General features: G+C 46.1%; 1 protein-coding gene and 1 non-coding gene across 2 annotated transcripts in view; one reads left to right on the top strand and one right to left on the bottom strand.

Annotated features, from left to right (window-relative positions):
- Positions 1 to 17,430, bottom strand: part of Stk32b (serine/threonine kinase 32B) — a 242,359-nt gene that overhangs the window by 171,846 nt on the left and 53,083 nt on the right. Inside the window, exon 2 of the mRNA XM_051165037.1 lies at positions 8,751 to 8,806. Within this exon, the coding sequence (XP_051020994.1) occupies positions 8,751 to 8,806 (56 nt within the window). The remainder of the gene's footprint in view (positions 1 to 8,750; positions 8,807 to 17,430) is intronic.
- LOC127206030 (small nucleolar RNA SNORA48) lies at positions 3,449 to 3,591 on the top strand. Its single transcript, XR_007832725.1, has one exon. It is a non-coding gene; the product is annotated as a small nucleolar RNA SNORA48 (small nucleolar RNA).

Raw genomic sequence — 17,430 nt, forward strand, 5'->3', positions numbered from 1 at the left:
AGGAACTCCTGAGTTGGTTTCCTGCCAGTGCTCTCCACCCTCGTCTAAGAAGAACTCAGCCTGTTGCTTTCCAAGTCCACATCAAGGGACTACCTCCCCCTGGACTCACTTTGCTGCACCCCTATCAGAGGTGCAAGGGAGCCCAGAGGGAGTAGAGTAGTCATCAGGTCTCACCCTGGGGTAAGCCAGTGAGGTGCTCCTGAAGCAAGTGCTTGGTTTGCCCACTTGACTCAAAGCTCCTCAAGCTGCTGCTTGCATCTGTCTCATTCTTTCCTCCTGTTAGGTGAGTCCCCAACATCATCCACTGTGGAGAAAATGGCCCGCCCACAGAGTCAGCCTGTTTTCTGATTCTTAAGAGAAGATCCCACTCATTGAAGGTGGAGGGGGTGGCTTGAGTCACCCAACCCCTTGAGCCTTCCACTCATTGCCAGGCCCAACCACGTCATGTCACATGCCCATCTCCAGGGTTACATGACAAGGATGGTGATTGACAGCCATCTGGGTCTCCAGTGATTAGTTGATGTGTCCCGTGAAGGAAGAGATGTTGTTCTTGTAAGAAGGAATGAGCTGTACATCAAAGGGATCCCAGGACCTTCTGGAACCTTCCATGCCCAATCTATATTACAAACATGCACCCCAGGTGAGACTGTCAGTTCCCTCATTGGCCCAGGTGCTGACAGCTGATACATACCAGAATCACCCAGAATTTTCACCAAGTGTCCAGAAACTTATCTGGCATACTTCAACTACCCCAGAACTCAGTCCCAAATGGGTTACTTTTTTAAGCTAATTCTTTCTAAGTACAGTAATCTGATGCTGTTTACTTTGGTGGGGCATGGGAAGTGAGACAGCTCCCAGAATGCATGTGAAATGCGCTTGCTGCAAAGTGCCCTGTGCACCTGCTGATGGGCAGGCTGTTGTCATCCTGCACAATGCACTCTTAATAAATGTTGACAGGCAGCCTGCCCCAGGCAAAGAGCAAAGCTCCTAACATTCGCTCCCTATTAAAAGGGGTCTCCCCCTGTGGCAGCCTGGCTCCCCTAAAGCTAAGAGCAGACTTGAGAGTTAATCAACATTGACCACAAAGGCAGTCATTAGTTGGTATTTCAATCAGAGCAAAGCTTTCTTCTGGTCCCTGAAAGTAAGGCAACCGCATCCCAAGTACCTGACATTAATATACATTTCCTGAGAACCTGAGGATCTTTAAGACATTGCTACATGCTGACTTACAAATAGATGCCAGGAAGCTTGGGACTTCTAAAAGGATCAGCTACAACCATACATTTCTAAGACATCAATACTTTAGAAAGTAGGTGCCAAGAGCCAGATCATATGCCAGATAGCAGACAGGATGAAGCAGAAAGGGCAGACAACAGTGTCAAGGGATGATGACAGGATAAAGCCAATTTGAAAGATTGCAAAGCCACATGCTATCGTGTCTAACAGAATGTCACAAAAAGATACAGAGGGTTCAGGACCCAAACTGACAATGACAGGAGGGCACAGAAGAAAGCTATGAAACCCCACTGTGATGTAGATTGGAAAGAGGTGCCTCAAGGTTCTTTGAACCATAGAATTGGCACATTAGGGTGGGGAAACGACTGCAGGGTTCTTACATGCTGTCTTGTTCTTGTTGTTAAGTTCAGCTGCCATCAAGGAGGTCAAGGGCAGGCCTTCTATGTCTCATGGTCATAGTGGTTCTGAGAAATCCAGAGATGAGGAGCCTCTGGTATGACACAAGCTCTGCCCCACATCTGCAGACCCCTGAAGAGAACATGGAGTGAGTAGACAGCAAGAAGTCCAGCTGAGAAATAAAGAGGATGGGAGCATCACGCTCACACAAGAGGCCGGATGTACAGGACTCACTGAGTTAACTCTATACTGAAAATATGTTTTAAAAGCTGGGCCCGGTGGGACACACCTGACATCCCAGCACTGGGGAGGTAGGGGCAGAGGTTCACCAGTCATCCGACTACACAGCAAATCTGAATGTAACTTCTCTTACCAGAGACTTTGCCTCATAAGCAAAGCAAAACAAAAAGCAACTGGGGGAGGGGCTAAAACATAAGCTAATAAAACATTTTAACCAGCACAAACTTTTACGAACTATTATTTATCATGCCCTACATGCAGCTTGGACATGCTGGACTTGATGGATAGAAAAGCAGGAGGTGTGGCCGTGCTCCGTACAGCCATGGCTGTGCTCTGTACAGCAGTGAGAAACAGAGAAGATACAAGCAAATGGCCACACTGAGCAGACGATGGGGGACATTAAAGACTTGCATCCTAATCCATAGATTGGCCATTTAAAAGCATTTGGAAATACGATCATAACTAGAAAAACTGGAGAGTTAACATTATGAAATTGATCTGAAAGAAGAAGAAGAAAGAAGAAGTGTAAAAGTAAAAAGTAAGAAGAAAGCACTAGCTAACAAAAGCAGCTGATGTAACATTGCTGCATGGCATAAAGGCCAACACGGGCCAAATAAGTGAAAAGAGGGGAAACATAAACCATGAGAGAAATTATTTTTAAAACAAAAGTCTCCACTTAGATATAATCTACCACTACTTCTCAAAAGTTCTTGAAATATTTAAAACTAAGCTTTCTGAAAGTGAGAAACAAGAGTAGTGTACATTTTAGATTTAAAAAAAAATTTAATATCATCTTTAGAGATTTAAATTTTAGGAAACCACAATAAATTGGATGGCTATAATAGAAAAGCTGACAGGGTGGAGACTGACCTGTGCAATTCCTGTGTCCCTGTATTGTAGGTAAACATTGCAAACATTATGATATAAATTAAAGACGTGAGTCCTTAGAGCAACAATTAAAAAATATAGCACAGGAAAGTGTAGCAATAACCTCACTAGAAAAATGAAAAGGCAGTTCTGAATATTCAGCTTGAAACATACAAAACAGCATAAACAGAAGAACAAAAATAATAAAATAATAAAAACACACTAGACATAAGATAAACAGTACTGTGGTCATTTGAATAAATATGGCCCCCATAGACACATGTGTGTGAAGGCTTGGTCCATAGAAAGTGGCACTATTTAGATGTGTGGCCTTGTTGGAAGAAGTGTGTCACTGTAGGAGCAGGCTTTGAGGTCTCCTATGCTCAAGCTACGCCCAGTTTGTCTCATAGTCTCTTTGCTGCCTGTGGACCAAGATGTAGAACTCTTGGCTCCTCAAGCACCATGTCTGCCTCCTGCATGCCGCCATGCTTCCTGCCATGATGATAATGGACTAAAGCTGAACTGGAAACCAGCCCCAATTAAATGGTGTCCTTCATAAGAGTTGCCTTGGTAATGGTGTCTCTTCACAGCAATGAAACCCTAACAAAGACAAGAACCAAGAATTATGTCTACCACAAATCAAAGGATTAGTCAAACTAAAAAGGCCAGGTTTGTAGAATGGATCTTTTTAAAGGTAGACCTCATTATAACCCTTTGGCAGTGGGTGAAAAGACACCTTGTTGGAGGTGGTGTTCTTATATCAGTCTTGGGCAGAGTAGATGGCAGTCCTTTGTTCATCTAGCTTGATGCCTGGCTTGGTGGCCAAAGCTGTTTGATGCCTAGGACACATAAAAATCTAATCTAATCTAATGTAATCCAGACAGCACAGGAAGAGGATTACAGACAGAAACCTGCATTCTGCCATGCTATGAGATGTGAGCAGGGAAAGATGTCCACAGACTTGTTCTCTGCCCCACAGCATGGGCAGGCCATAGACACACAGAACCCTGCCTACCACCACACAGCACAACATTGGAAAAGGAAGACAGACAGAGACTTGCGGACCACCATGCCACCCACACATCTGCCTTCTGGCCCATGGCATAGGCAAGCCATAGACACCCACTTGCTGCCACACCAGGCAGCGCAGACAGAGGACGTAACCCAGGGGCCCACCAGTCATGTTGCTGGCCTGCAGCAGGAGCCACCACAACGTGCAAGTGTGTGGTAGGCAGATGGGAGAGAACGAAAAGTGGCACAACTTGAGAGTTATGAAGAGACATGGAACTGAAGACTCAAGGGTGGAAAAGAACAGCCTCTTAAGAGTGGCCAGCCCTGCCATGTAAGGCCATGGTGAGGCCCCAGCCTTAACTGCCTTTGAGGGTCATGTCTGGGTCCACAGCTAAGCAGCAGCAGGGGTCAGTGTCGATATACATGGCTCATATCACCTCTGGAGAACATGGGGACCTCCCTGGTCAGGACAACCACTGAGGAGGACCACCTAGGTGTTTAGCTAGGGTGTGAGTACAGGAGAGCTGACTCCACCACTTCTGTCATGAGGAAGGTGATGCTCACTTGTGGTAGTCAGGAGAGCTGACACTGAGGGCATGAGAGCAGGTGGGATGGCCCTGCCCCTCACTATTTGAACAGCAGGCCCTGTTGCCTGGGCAACAATGGAGCTGGCCCTGATATCAAAGGCACAGGTGAGCCAGCCAGAAAGGTGTGGTGTGTGTGTGTGTGTGTGTGTGTGTGTGTGTGTGTGTGTGTGTGTGTGTGTGTGTGTGTTGGAGGGGCCTGGCTCAGTCCCTTGCAGGCTGCAGCTGTTGAGAGAGTAGGCCCTGTACCTTGACTGGGCAGCACAGTGGAACTGGCCTTGACAGCTTGGATGAGTGAGAGCCAGCCCTGGGCATGAGAACAAGAGAACTGGTCCTGCCTCCTGCCAATGGCAGCACTGGGCAGCCTAGACAGAGCAGTGCTGGAGAGCTCGCTCTGGTGGTATGAATAAGGGAGAGCTGGCACACTGACCAACTCAGCTACCACCCGGGTCTAGATCCAGTGCTCTGAGTTGGCTCACCCCAAATCTATATCATCTGCAAATGTTTGGCATGAGTGAAAGAGCCAGTCAGTCCTACTGATCCAAAGCTGCAGGATCTCCATGAAACAGGACAACAACAGGTTAACTGAGAGGAGTCCCAGTGAGGATCCAATATTGATGGTGTCACAGAAGCCAGAGGTCTCAAACCAGACCAATGAATCCTTGCAATGAACATTTGGAAGTGAAAGTGTGTCGACAGAGGGATACAGATATACTGTGGGACACACTGTGACATTTCACAACTTCCATGGTGAGATGTTGTCTATGCTAAGTTTGTTGTTGTTGGTGGTGGTGTTGGTGGTGGTGGTGGTAGTGGTATGCGTGTGTGTGTGTGTGTGTGTGTGTGTGTGTGTGTGTGTTTGTGTGTGATTTTTTGTGGGGGAGGTTGAAAGAGTGAAGAGTAGATACAAGGCGATAGGAGATGAGAAGGCCTGGAATACATGATGTGAAACATGCAAAAAAATCAATAAAAAGTGTTTTAATCTAAGTATATACTATTTTCATAGTATTTATTTTTAGTGTAATGGGAATAATGCAAATAAATAAAATATATGCCACATAAACAGTAGCACAAGCAGATGATAATGTTTATATTGATCCCAGAGAAAATATACACAAAATGAGAGTATTGTCAGGTGGAAAGGCATTTCATAATAATGGTCTATTCCTCCTGAGACTGTAACAGTGAGATATGTGTGTGCACTTCAGACCTCCAAGTAAGATGCGCATAGTGCAGACTTATAGGAAGAAATGACAACCCCACAGTCATAGTGGCATTTGCACACACTTGTCTCAGAATGGATGGACAACTTGATCTCCAAGTCAGCAAAGACACAAATCTGAGTGGCGTCATTGTGTTGCTTCTTCTCACTTGCTTTGACAAAATCTGTAACGAAAACCCACTGAGGGGTTTGTTTGGGCTCAGAGTCTGTGGGTCCACCATTCATTGTGGTAGGGAAAGCAGTGTGGCAAGGGCGTGAGATAAATGGTCACATTGTGACCACAGTCAGGACAGAGAGGGTTGCATGCCTGCACTCAGCTGATTTCTGCCTTTCACTCACTTTAGAGCAAGAGATGGTCATCTTTGATGAGATGTTAGCCAAAGAAATTCAGTGACATATGAAAAGGTTAGACATGCAGCATGTCCAATTAGGATTTGTCTCATTTACACAAGGTTGCTTTGAAGCCTTAAAACCAAACAATGGAGATATCTCTCTCTCTCTCTCTCTCTCTCTCTCTCTCTCTCTCTCTCTCTCTCCCCTCCTCTCTCTCCGCTCTCTCTCTCTCCTCTCTCTCGCTCTCTCTCTCTCTCTCTCTGTGTGTGTGTGTGTGTGTGTGTGTTTTGTTTTTCAAGACAGGGTTTCTCTGTGTAGCCTTGGCTGTCCTGGACTCACTTTGTAGACCAGGCTGTCCTTGAACTCACAGCCATCTGCCTACCTCTGCCTCCTGACGTGTGCCACCATGGCCAGCTTGGAACTCTCAAGATAATAAGAGACACTGTGTAGCTATTTCAACGGGCACAAGAAAAACAAGTGGTGATTCAACAAGCAAGACATGATAAAAACTACTGGGGAAATTTTCTTTCTTTTTGTTTTTGCATTTTTTATTAATTAATTTATTCTGATTACACTCAATTGTTCTTCCATGACTTATATCCACCCATTCCTCCCTCCCTCCCACCCCCCATCCTATCCCCCCGCCCCACCCCCTGCAAACTATCAACCTTGGCCTGGAGTGAATGGCTGTGCTGAGAAGTCCCAGCCACAGAACAAGGCTGTTTGGCCTTGTAGCAGATTTGGGTCACAGCAAGGCTACTTCTGTCTCCACATAGGATAATTGTGTCCATGGAAAGAGCATAGGTGGTCAGGTGGTGGTCTGCCTTCGGGAAGTAACATGCTACTAAAAACATCCACCCTAATACGAAGACTCTGACCATCTCAAGTCTAATGTGCACACAGATAGCCATTCCCCTAAAGAGATACCCTCACGGGTCCCCCTCTAATGAGATCTGACCACTCACTTTCCTTTTAACAACCTACAAAAATAGCTTGCCAGCCTCCGGGATGCCATCCCTGCTCTGAGAACTGGCTGATGCTTTACCCTTTCTAGTGTCTCTCATCAAATCCTTCTTTTCCATCAGTCTGGTCTTTGCTGAACTCACTCACAGCCATGTCACACGGGCCTGTCCCAGCACTGTTCCATGGCAGCAAAGGGGAAAATGTATAACTTTATCTTCACAACGAAACAGCAAATTATTCCTCTCTAAGCTCAGGACCAAAGCCAGGGAAGGGAGGGGGCTCAGTGGTGACAGCATCACAGAGAAATAGCATGAGGACTGGAGTTGGGACCCCCAGATCCCATGAAAGACAGGTGGATGTGACAACTCACCAGTATTTCTAGCACTCAGAAGGTAGATACATGGGATTCCCTGAGCAAGCTGTCTGTCATGTTAGCCTTATGTTGATGAGCTCTGGGTTCGATTGAGAAACCCTGCCCCAGTGAATAAGGTCAAGTGATTAAGGAAGTTTCCTGATGGTGACCTCAGGCCTTGACATACATGTGGGCATGCATGCAACTGCACTCGTGTACCACACATGTATGTACAGCACATGTATGCACTTTCTCCCTCTCTCTTTCTGTGTCTCTGTCTGTCTGTCTTTCTGTCTCTGTCTCTCTCTCTGTCTCTCTCTCTCTCTCTCCATCCCTCCCATAATGGGGGAGGTTAGCCATTTCAATAATTCAAGGACCCTAAAAGCACAAGACAGGGAAAAATATGTAAAACTCCCTTCCTTGGCTAGCTTTCTTTTGCTGTGATAAAACATGAACTGAAACCAACTTGGGAAGGAAAAGGCTTATTCCATCATCCAGAGAAGTCAGGGAAGGCATTCTGGGGCAGCAAGGTCACCTGCCTTTCCATCACCCCATTTGTGAGCTCCCCAGCACACATGTATAAAAGAGTTAGCAGTCTGTATGGCCCAGTGAACTGCACCACTCCTTAACTGAACAGTCTTTGGCCTCTTTGAATCAAAGGAGGACCCTGGAACCAGGAGGAACTAGAGCAGGGACCTGGAGGCAAGAACTGAGGCAGAGACCATAAAGGCATGCTACTTACTGGCTCACTCTCCTATACAACACAAAACCATCTGCTCAGAGCTTGCACTGTCCACAGTGCACTGGGGCCTGTCACATCAATCAAGATAATGCTCATGGGCCAATCTGATGGAGGCAATTCCTTAACTAAGGCTCCCTCTTCCCAGATGACTCCAGTTTGTGTCAACTTAACAAGCACCAACCAGCTTGAAGCTGATAAAAAGACTTTCTGATTAAAAAAAAAAAAAAAAGAAAAAAAAAGAAATCTCCTGGAAGCTACAAAGCATCTTTCACAACCAGCTGTTTAAGGGACCAGTGTTTTGGGGCCAGCATTTGCTCAGGACACTGCACTGGGTGGTCAGCAGCACTGTGGAGCTTTCTGCTACCAGCAGTGGTGACTCCGTGGGGGCCTCCTGTTTGTCCAGAGATGCTATGGAAGGTAGAGCCCCTCCTATAAACACAGGATGCCCTTGCTGTCTCAGGATGCCAATGCACGTTAAGTTTGGAGGAGGGGAATCTACTCTATGCATTTAGGTTCTCAGAGGAGACCTGGCATTAGCAATATTGAAGCAATTGCCACCATGAGTCACCGATGCCCAGACTGTATGGTCATTCCCATTTTCAGGGTGAAAGGTCCCAGAGTGCAAGGAAACCATCAAGGCTCCCTTTCATGTCTCAGGTTTGCCAAATTGGAATCTTCTGTCAGCAGAAAATGCCCAGCACCTAGCAAAAAAGCAGACCCACAGAACACACACATGCTCAAACTCCAAGCATCCAGAGTTGCATAGTTCATTTGTTGTTGTCATTTAAAGCACATTGCTCTTACCTTTCCAAAACTCCCTTTACCAATGGCTCGCAGGATCTGGAAGTGGTCAAAGTTGACTGTAAAAAAAAAAAAAAGAAGAAGAAAGTGGCAATCAGCTCAGGCTTGGACATCAACATCGTGGGTGCTACCCACTTGCTCTGCTGCCCTCTGCCCACAAGTATCATCCACCCCATATAAGTACCTGCTTATGAAGGCAGTGCCCAATGAAGGACATTTTGCTTTCCCCCAAACACAGCCAAAACCTCACCACAGGCTCATAGGCTCAGTCATTTGGATTTCATATTCTCATATGTACTTTTCCTCTCTCCAGGTAGACCTGGCTCCACTGTGGACCTCTCTAGTGGACCCAGTCAGACCACATCTTACCTGTGCCTGCTGTTGTGATCTCACAGCCTGATCCTTCCACACAGTCTGTCAAGCCCTGGCAATGAGGCTACTGCAGGCCAAGCACACTGCCCCACACACCCTCCTGCTATGACTCTGAATCACACCATCCCTTCCCCCATTTATCTGCCTCTGCCTCATTCCCCTCCAGCATTCACTGACTGGTCTCTACCCCAACCTCTGCACCAAAGCAGATCAGCAATGGATGGCCATACTGCTGACTGTCATGAACATTATTCAGTGTTCTTGATCCCCTCTCTCTTTTTGTTTCTATTTTTAAACACAGGGTCCCATGTAGCCCAGAATGACCTTTGGCTTCTGTTCCTGCTTCCTCTACCTTTGGAGTGTTGGATTTACAGACATGCCACAGTGCCAAGTTTATGCGGTGCTGAGGATTGAACCAAGGACTTTGTGCATAGGAGGCAAGTACTCTACCAACTGAGCTACACCCCAGGTTCCTTCTCTCTCCTGTCCTGTCACCCGATTCCTCCCAGACACAGATTCCTAAAGCTGTTTCTCATCCATGTGTTGCTCTTATCCCAGCATCCTCTTCTCACCCTGCTGTGTCCTTCTGTGTCCTGAGAGGGGACTTGGCTTAACTTCCAACTAAGCATGCAGTCTTGTAGTGTGGTAACTTCCACTAAACACATCGTTACCTGGGGTCAAAGGTCATAACTATTCTGTTTGTCATTACTCCCTTAGCACCTCCACTTTGGTTGGCACACTGGGGCACTCCATAACTACTCATTAACTGAAGGATGATTGAGCGAGCTAATCTCCATATTCATGGAGCCAAGTGCATAATAAGTCTTCAGTAAATATTTTTGCATTTGACTGAATCACAGCCAGTTCTCAATAACTAGGAAAGACATGTTATTTACGAAGATGAAGGGGATTGATTAGCTCACCACATAATTGAAGCTGGGGTGTGGGGAAGTCAATGAATACAATTACTTCCTTGTGTATTAAACATTGCCAAGCCAAAGTCAGAATCAAACACCTGATATGCTTAGAATAGAGTAGCTGGGTTAACCGTTAACTAGCAAAGCTTTCGTTCTTTAACTCAGCTCTGTTTACTTTCAGAATAAATTTCTGGAATCAGAAATTCCTTTATTCACCTCCTATCCACTCACTAAAGCTTGAGAGAGAAGAAGAAAGCAATGAACTTGGTCCACAGCTCAGATGGCTGTCATGTGCTGGGACGTGTGCATATCTTAATGAAAGCCTCCATCATTCATAAGACAAGCACCGCTGTGGGTCTCTGCCACCTGCCCTCCAGGCAGCCTAGCCAGCTCTGCAGAGGCACGGCTAGCAAACTACCAGAACTCAGATTTTGAAACCCTGCATGGGATTCTTATCTTTATCAGAAAAAAATGGAATAAAATGATGTTACTGTTCAGTGGGTGGGGCTGGCTGCTGTCAGAAGATTACTTTTTGATAGAAACCAAGCACATGGAAAAAGGTTTATAAATTTGACTTTATCATTGGATTTGGAGCCCCATTGCGATCTTACTGTAGGGCAAAAGGGTGGTCATTTATGCCATCAACATAGAAGCCAGGTTACCAAGATTTGAATCCCACTTCTCAGCAACAGGGTGATATCAGAGGTGTCGTTTAAACTCTGTGCTCCAACCTCCTTCTCAGGACTAGGTATGACAAGATACTTACTTTTCTCTACACTGTGTCAAATACCTAACAGAACCAACCTGAAGAGAGTTTAACATTGGTTCACAAAGTGAGAGGGAGCAATCCAGCACTGTGGGGGAAGTGTGGTATCTAGAATAACAGGGAACAAAAATGAAACTGTAGGCAGAGGTAGGCTGTTACCGTGGAGCCTGACCCCCTATGGCTATGTCCACCAACTAGAGCTTCTGCCCCAAAGATGGCACAGTCTCCCAAACCATCACCACCAGCTGAGGACCAAGTGTTCAAACACATGAGCCTGTGAAGGTATGGTAGTTTGCTTTCCATTGCTATGATGAACACAACCAAAAGCAAGCCAGGGAGAAAAGGATTCATTTCAGCTTACATGTCCTGCTCACAGTCCATCATGAAGGGAAGTCAGGGCATGATACTGGAGGCAGGAGCTGACGCAGAGGCCATGGGGTAACATTGCTTACTGGCTTGCTTATCCTGGCTTGCTTAGCCTGCTTTCTTATAGAAACCAGGACTACCTACCTAGGGACGGAACCACCACAGTGGGCCAGACCCCTACAAGGACCCTGGTACTTGCATGTGTTTAGCCAGAATACAGTCGTTTTAAGTAAGTTACAATGTGTATAAATGAAGAGATTACACACACACACACACACACACACACACACACACACACACACACACTGCTTTCTGGCATCATTTAATAAGCAACCACTGCACACCTGGTTGACCACATCTTTATCTCTTAGCTCCAGACATCTGCCATCCCTGTTGACCCTACGACTTTCGGATGACAGGTCCAGCCACTCAGGAATGACACAATTTGGAGAAATGTCATCTAAACCTGGCTTGACCCACTGGATCTTTGCAGTGAACTCCTCACAGGTCTGACACCAGCAGGCTCCTCTATCTATCTTCCCTGCTCCTCTGGAGATGAGCATCTAGAACCATTAGCTTCTTCAACAGCCCACCACTGTGGATAAACAACTTCATGTTCACCAATGTCCTCTGAAGGTATCCCCTACAGAGGTGAAACCCCACAAGACTCCTTGCCTGCCTACAGTCAGACTCCCTGCAACCCCAGCCTGCCTTTCTTCGCCTTCAGGGGCCCTTAGGGCCCCACCTTGGGTGCATCCCTGGCTTTAGGTGTCTCCCCACTCCACCAGCTATGCTCCCTATAGATTGCCTATAGTGAGAAATCAGATTCAACTCTTGCTGGGATGATTGAGTTGGGATGATATCCACTAAGACCCAGGAAAACGTAGAGGAAAGAACATGGCCTTGGAGGTTAACAGGCTTCAATCAAATGGGGCAGAGAGAGTTCTATGTGAGCAAACCTGGGTGATATGCCAAGTTACTTGGAAAGACATGTTGTCAAATTAGTGCCTCTTCTTCTTCTTCTTCTTCTTCTTCTTCTTCTTCTTCTTCTTCTTCTTCTTCTTCTTCCTCCTCCTCCTTTGTCCTTTCCTTCCTTCCATCCTTCCTTCCTTCCTCTGTCCTTTCAAGACAGTATCATGTAGCACAGGTTAGCTTCAGATCCAGGATGACCTTGAACTTCTGGTCCTCTGAGTGCACAGATTCTAGGCATGTGTTGCCCCATCCAGTTATATGGTACTGGAAGTGGAACCTGGGGCTTTATGCCCCAACTTCCATTAGACTCAAGACCCTAAGTAGACGAGGGTCAAAGATAATGGCAGTAAAACTGTAAATTTCAGTTCCAGGCATGGAAGACCTTCACTATGTGTCTCAGCCATGATGCATAGTAATGACTGCTTGGGTGTTGACTTCATCTCTCAGCAAGTCATTGGCTTAGTTCAAAGCCATAGACTTAGGGTCTTCACCCAACCTAGAACTGCTAGATCTCCATGAGGATGAACCAATGATCTTAGTTCCATACACATATGGTCCATCCAAGGACTTAGCTCACTGGGGTTCTTTAGTTTCATTTATGTTGCTGTGACAAAATACTCTGATTTAAAAAAATATATATGAGAGATAAATGGGTTATCTTAACTCAAAATTCCTGGCTACAGTTTATCACATGAGAGTCAAGTAGGTGGGAACTTGAGATAGCTGGTTATGTGACATTTACAATCAGAAACAGAGAGAAATGGATGCTTGCTTGCTTGCTTGCCTGTGTATAGCTTGATTTCTCCACTTTCATACAGTTCTGGACCAGTTTCCTAGGGACTTGTGCCACCCACAGTGTAAGGTATTTAATTAAGTAAGCCAACCCCACACAAACATGCCCATAGGCAAACTCAATCTAGACCAGTGGTTCTCAACCTTCCTAATGCTGCAACCCTTTAATACAGTTCTTCATGTTATGGTGAGGAACTTTATAATTTCCCAACCATACAATTATTTTTGTTGCTACTTCTTAACCGTAATATTGCTACTGTTATGGATCATAATGTAAATATCTGATATGTGACCCCTGTGATGGAGTTGTTAGACCCCAAAAGGGAGTCGAAGGCCATAGGTTGAGACCCACTGACCTAAACAGTCCCTTATTGAAACTCTCTGCCCAGGGGATCCTAGATTGTGTCAAGTGGACAGGTAAAACTGATCCTCACATGGAGAAGAAAAAAATGTGTCTTTACCAAACATACACAGAATATTTTTTTTTTCATGATTCCCTAACAGTCACTTCAACAGCATGTACTCTTAGTTACCAGAAGTTGCCTAGAGCTGTGGAAAGCCAGGATGTCCACGCTATGACTCATAAGTTGTGAAAACACACACATATTCATTTTGCAGGACACTGCAGTGACATTGCTATCTACAAAGTTTATGTCCCAAAACCACACAATTGAGTGACACAAAACAAACAAACAAACAAACAAAAAGGAATGCTTTAAGTAGATTTAGAATTTTGTGTTAGGCTGCACTTATAACTGTCCTGGGCTACATGAAGCATATGGGCTGAAGGTTGGGCATTCCTGGCTTAAAATGAACAGGAGGATGTATTTGCAGTTTCGTGTAGGAAAACTGAGCATTTGGGGATGTTAGTATCCGAGGGGTTCCAGGAAGTGATCCCCGAGCTCACCATCCACACTGTGCTTCATCCATATGCTGGAAGTCACTAGATCCACCCTGGAAACTCTACACACACCCCAGTCCCAGTGGGTCTGTGGATCTGTGGGCTCTGGCACTGAGTACAATGCTCCCCCATCTTTGGCCCTTTCGCATTCATGCCCAGGGCTGAGAAATTCCTCTGCTGAGTCTTCTCCTGGCCCTCGTCCATGCTTACTGGCAGGGCTGAGGCAAAAACTCAAAGCTAGGCATTCGGTGCAGACATTCCACATGGTCCTGCCCTGTTCTCCACATATGAGAAGCTCGGCTTTGCTTCACAGGGCGGCAGCACTGTTTTCTGCCTCATTACAAAGCACTTTGTTTCCTTGTTGATAAATGTATTTAATAACACCCCAAGCCCTTTTTTCTAACACTCTACACTTTTATCAGAAAAAAAAAAAAAAAAAAAGAAGAAGAAAAAACACTGAATCTGTAAGCATCTGGGAATTTGCATGCCTAATTTGTATGAGTGGAGTATGGTAACAACTTTAGGACATAATTTAGAGCTGGCAGAAAATTCATAAGACAAGCTTCCAAAAGAGCTTGAGAACTCAACCGTCAATCTGTCCTTCCTCCCCGTGGGCCTGATGTCTTTATTTTCTTTCTCGATGCTGTGATAAAATATTATGACAAAGACGGCTTCAGGGAGAAGGTTTATTTGGCCTGCAATTCCAGGTTATGGTCTAGCATCGCAGGGGAGTCAAGGCAGCAGGCCACGTGTCATCCACAGCCAAGAGCAGAGAGCAATGGGTTAAGGCCCACCTGCTCAGCTTATTTCCTCCACTCTTATACAACCCAGGGTGTAGTGTCCCCCATAGTGGGCATGTCTTTCAACCGCAGTTTGTATAGTCGAGATAACCCACACACACACACACAAACACACAGGCATATCCACAAGCCAATTTAAGGAGAGACTCCATTCCCGGAGGATTCTAGATTGTGTTACGTCAGCAATTAAAACTACCTTGGTTTGCTCCTTTCCTGGGATCGTCTTAACAAATTGTCACCGAGGAGATTAAAACAACAGAAATTAATCATCCCGCTGTTCAGGAGGTCAAAAGTCCACAGCCAAAGTATCAGCAGGCCTGTGCTATTCAGGAAGACTCTGGGTGTCCTTCCCTAGCTCTGTCACCGGTCCTTGGCACCCTGAATCCTGTCTCTGCATCACTCCAACCTTTTACCTTCATAGAGCTTCTCCCCACATGTCTGTTTTCTTCTTAGCCACTTCATTTGAGGCTCACCCCAGATCCAGGCTACTTTCAACTCAAGATCTTCAATTACACCAACAACGACCTACTTCCAAATCTGGCCCTATCCTCAGGCTCCAGGTGAGTGTGCACTGGGGGGAGAAGAGTTACTTAGCTTGATGCACCCACTAGAGCCCCGGACATAGGAATGGCCAGAGAAGCGAAGTCAAGTGAGTGACTGAAAACCCACATTTAAGGTATCTGTTGTTCCACACTGGTGTATGCATTAGCAGCTGCCAGAGTCATAGACAAAAAGTTTTAGAAATAGAATCTGGACCTTCTGCCCTTCAGCCTGGTAGAGTTGAACTAGAGCTTTGATTTCAACACTTGGACAGGAAGTCGTGTGACTATGCCCCCTGAAAAGTCCCAGCTCTCAGGACAATGATTCAAAGGGACGCTCCCCATATACCTAAACCACAGATATTTCTGCCAAGTGACTGTGGACCACTCGCCTTGTTTGGAGGAAGAACAGTCCAGGGGTCAGGGCCTAGCAGGACTGAGAATCCCATGACACTTTTTGACTCAGTTGCTGAGCAACAGAAGGGTAAGGGTGACAGGCGACAGGGAGGGAAACATCTACTCTGCTGCCTTCTGACTGACAACAGCACTGGTCACACGTGCTCAATGCTGAGAGTAAGGTGCTAGGGACGTCAGGTCTGCCTGAGCACGTTGCTCATGAGCAGTGAAAGAAGTGGAGGCAGCGGAGAGCAAGCTCATAGTCTGACGCAGATGCTTAATGCTTTGGTCTATCTCCTCACCAACCAGAAACAAGCATCCTCCGTTCACTGTCACACATTCGGGGATCCTAAAACACCTGCCTGGTGTCCTTAGAAGAGGTGAAAACCGGAGCACAGACATAGAAGGAGGACCACAGGAGGACACAGAGATGGTATCGTTTCTAAGCCACAGGTGTGGCTGGGCTGCTTGAATATACCCTGGACATATGAATTGAATGACAGTCTCCTGCCTGGCACTGTGAGGAGTGGCCTCAGCTCTGACATCAAGACCAAACACATATCTCCAGGCTCAACCCCTCCTACCCACCAACCTGGGCCTTCATTTCCATGTCTATGAAATGGAACTATTAACAGCACCATTGCAACACTGTAGTAAAAAGAAAAAAATGTAGATCTCTAGAAGTCAGCGAGAAAATCACCAGGAAGGCCAAAGCCATTGGGTAAATTACGGTCACCGCAGTGGTTGGATAGATGTTGAAACAAATGCATTCAGAGGAGGGGAAACTATTAAAGCCTGAAGGAAGTGATGGAGCCTGGGCAAAATAGCAGCTTCTGGGGATTCGATCTCCATATCAGGCTCAGAATGTAAAACATACCACTTGAGCGGTCAAAGCTCTATCCACAGTGTGTGATACTCCTCCCACTTAACAGCTCAGTGCATTCTAGCTGCAACTGGATATGCTCAAGGAGTTAAAACAAACTGTGTGAAAACAAAGCCTTTTTGAAGACGACTTTAGTCATAACACAAACTGCCGAACACATGGCTGGGTTTTGTCAGCTTCTGGGAAGAAGGCATAGCTTGCCAACAAAAGTCTGAAGAAAATGACAATATCTGAGATGAAGCAAAGCCAGACGAAAGTCTCCCGGGGCTCTCGGGCTCCCCGCGGCTGAGCAGCCTTCCGAAGCACATGCTTTCATAAAGTTGCAATGAAAATGGTCCAAGTCTTTCCCTTTTCTGCTCGTCGAAATGGAACATCTTTCTGCCCGGTCCTAATACACTTTTGAAGCCCCACTGAGTGACTTGTGCTTTTCTTCCCTGAGTGGCAGAAATGACACAGCCTGACAGCCTTTCCTAGGTACTGATTTTTTTCCATCTTCCCACCAGGGAGAACATGGGGACATCACCCCAGGTCCTCAAGGCAAAACTCTGGTTACAAAAACAGGCATGCAGAACACCTGTAGATTCAAAATTCTATGGTAGGCAGAATTGAGCCAGTTGGGAACACAGAGTAGCCTCCATGTGCAGGAGTAGGATGAAAATAGGCAACAGGTTGAGAAGCAGCAGTGTGCAGAGTTGAGCCCCAAACCCAATTCACAGTCCTTGCTTTTTCTGCTCACCTGTCTATAAATGCCACACTAAGCAAATGGGGACAAAAACTTACTGTGATAGAGCACCCACCTGCATCAAATGGGGGACAGATGCTTAGGAAGGACCAGTGCCCAGTATAAACTAAGGCCCAGCCTTCTGCAGAAGAAAATGATGAATGAGAGCCAATGAGGAGCTATGGGAGCAGTGATAAGCAGGGGAGGAGTTCACTGTCTCTAGGACAGAGAGCTCCACTGGATATGCTGACATGTCAA

Source organism: Acomys russatus, chromosome 22 (genome assembly GCF_903995435.1).
Source record: "Acomys russatus chromosome 22, mAcoRus1.1, whole genome shotgun sequence".
NCBI lineage: Eukaryota > Metazoa > Chordata > Mammalia > Rodentia > Muridae > Acomys > Acomys russatus.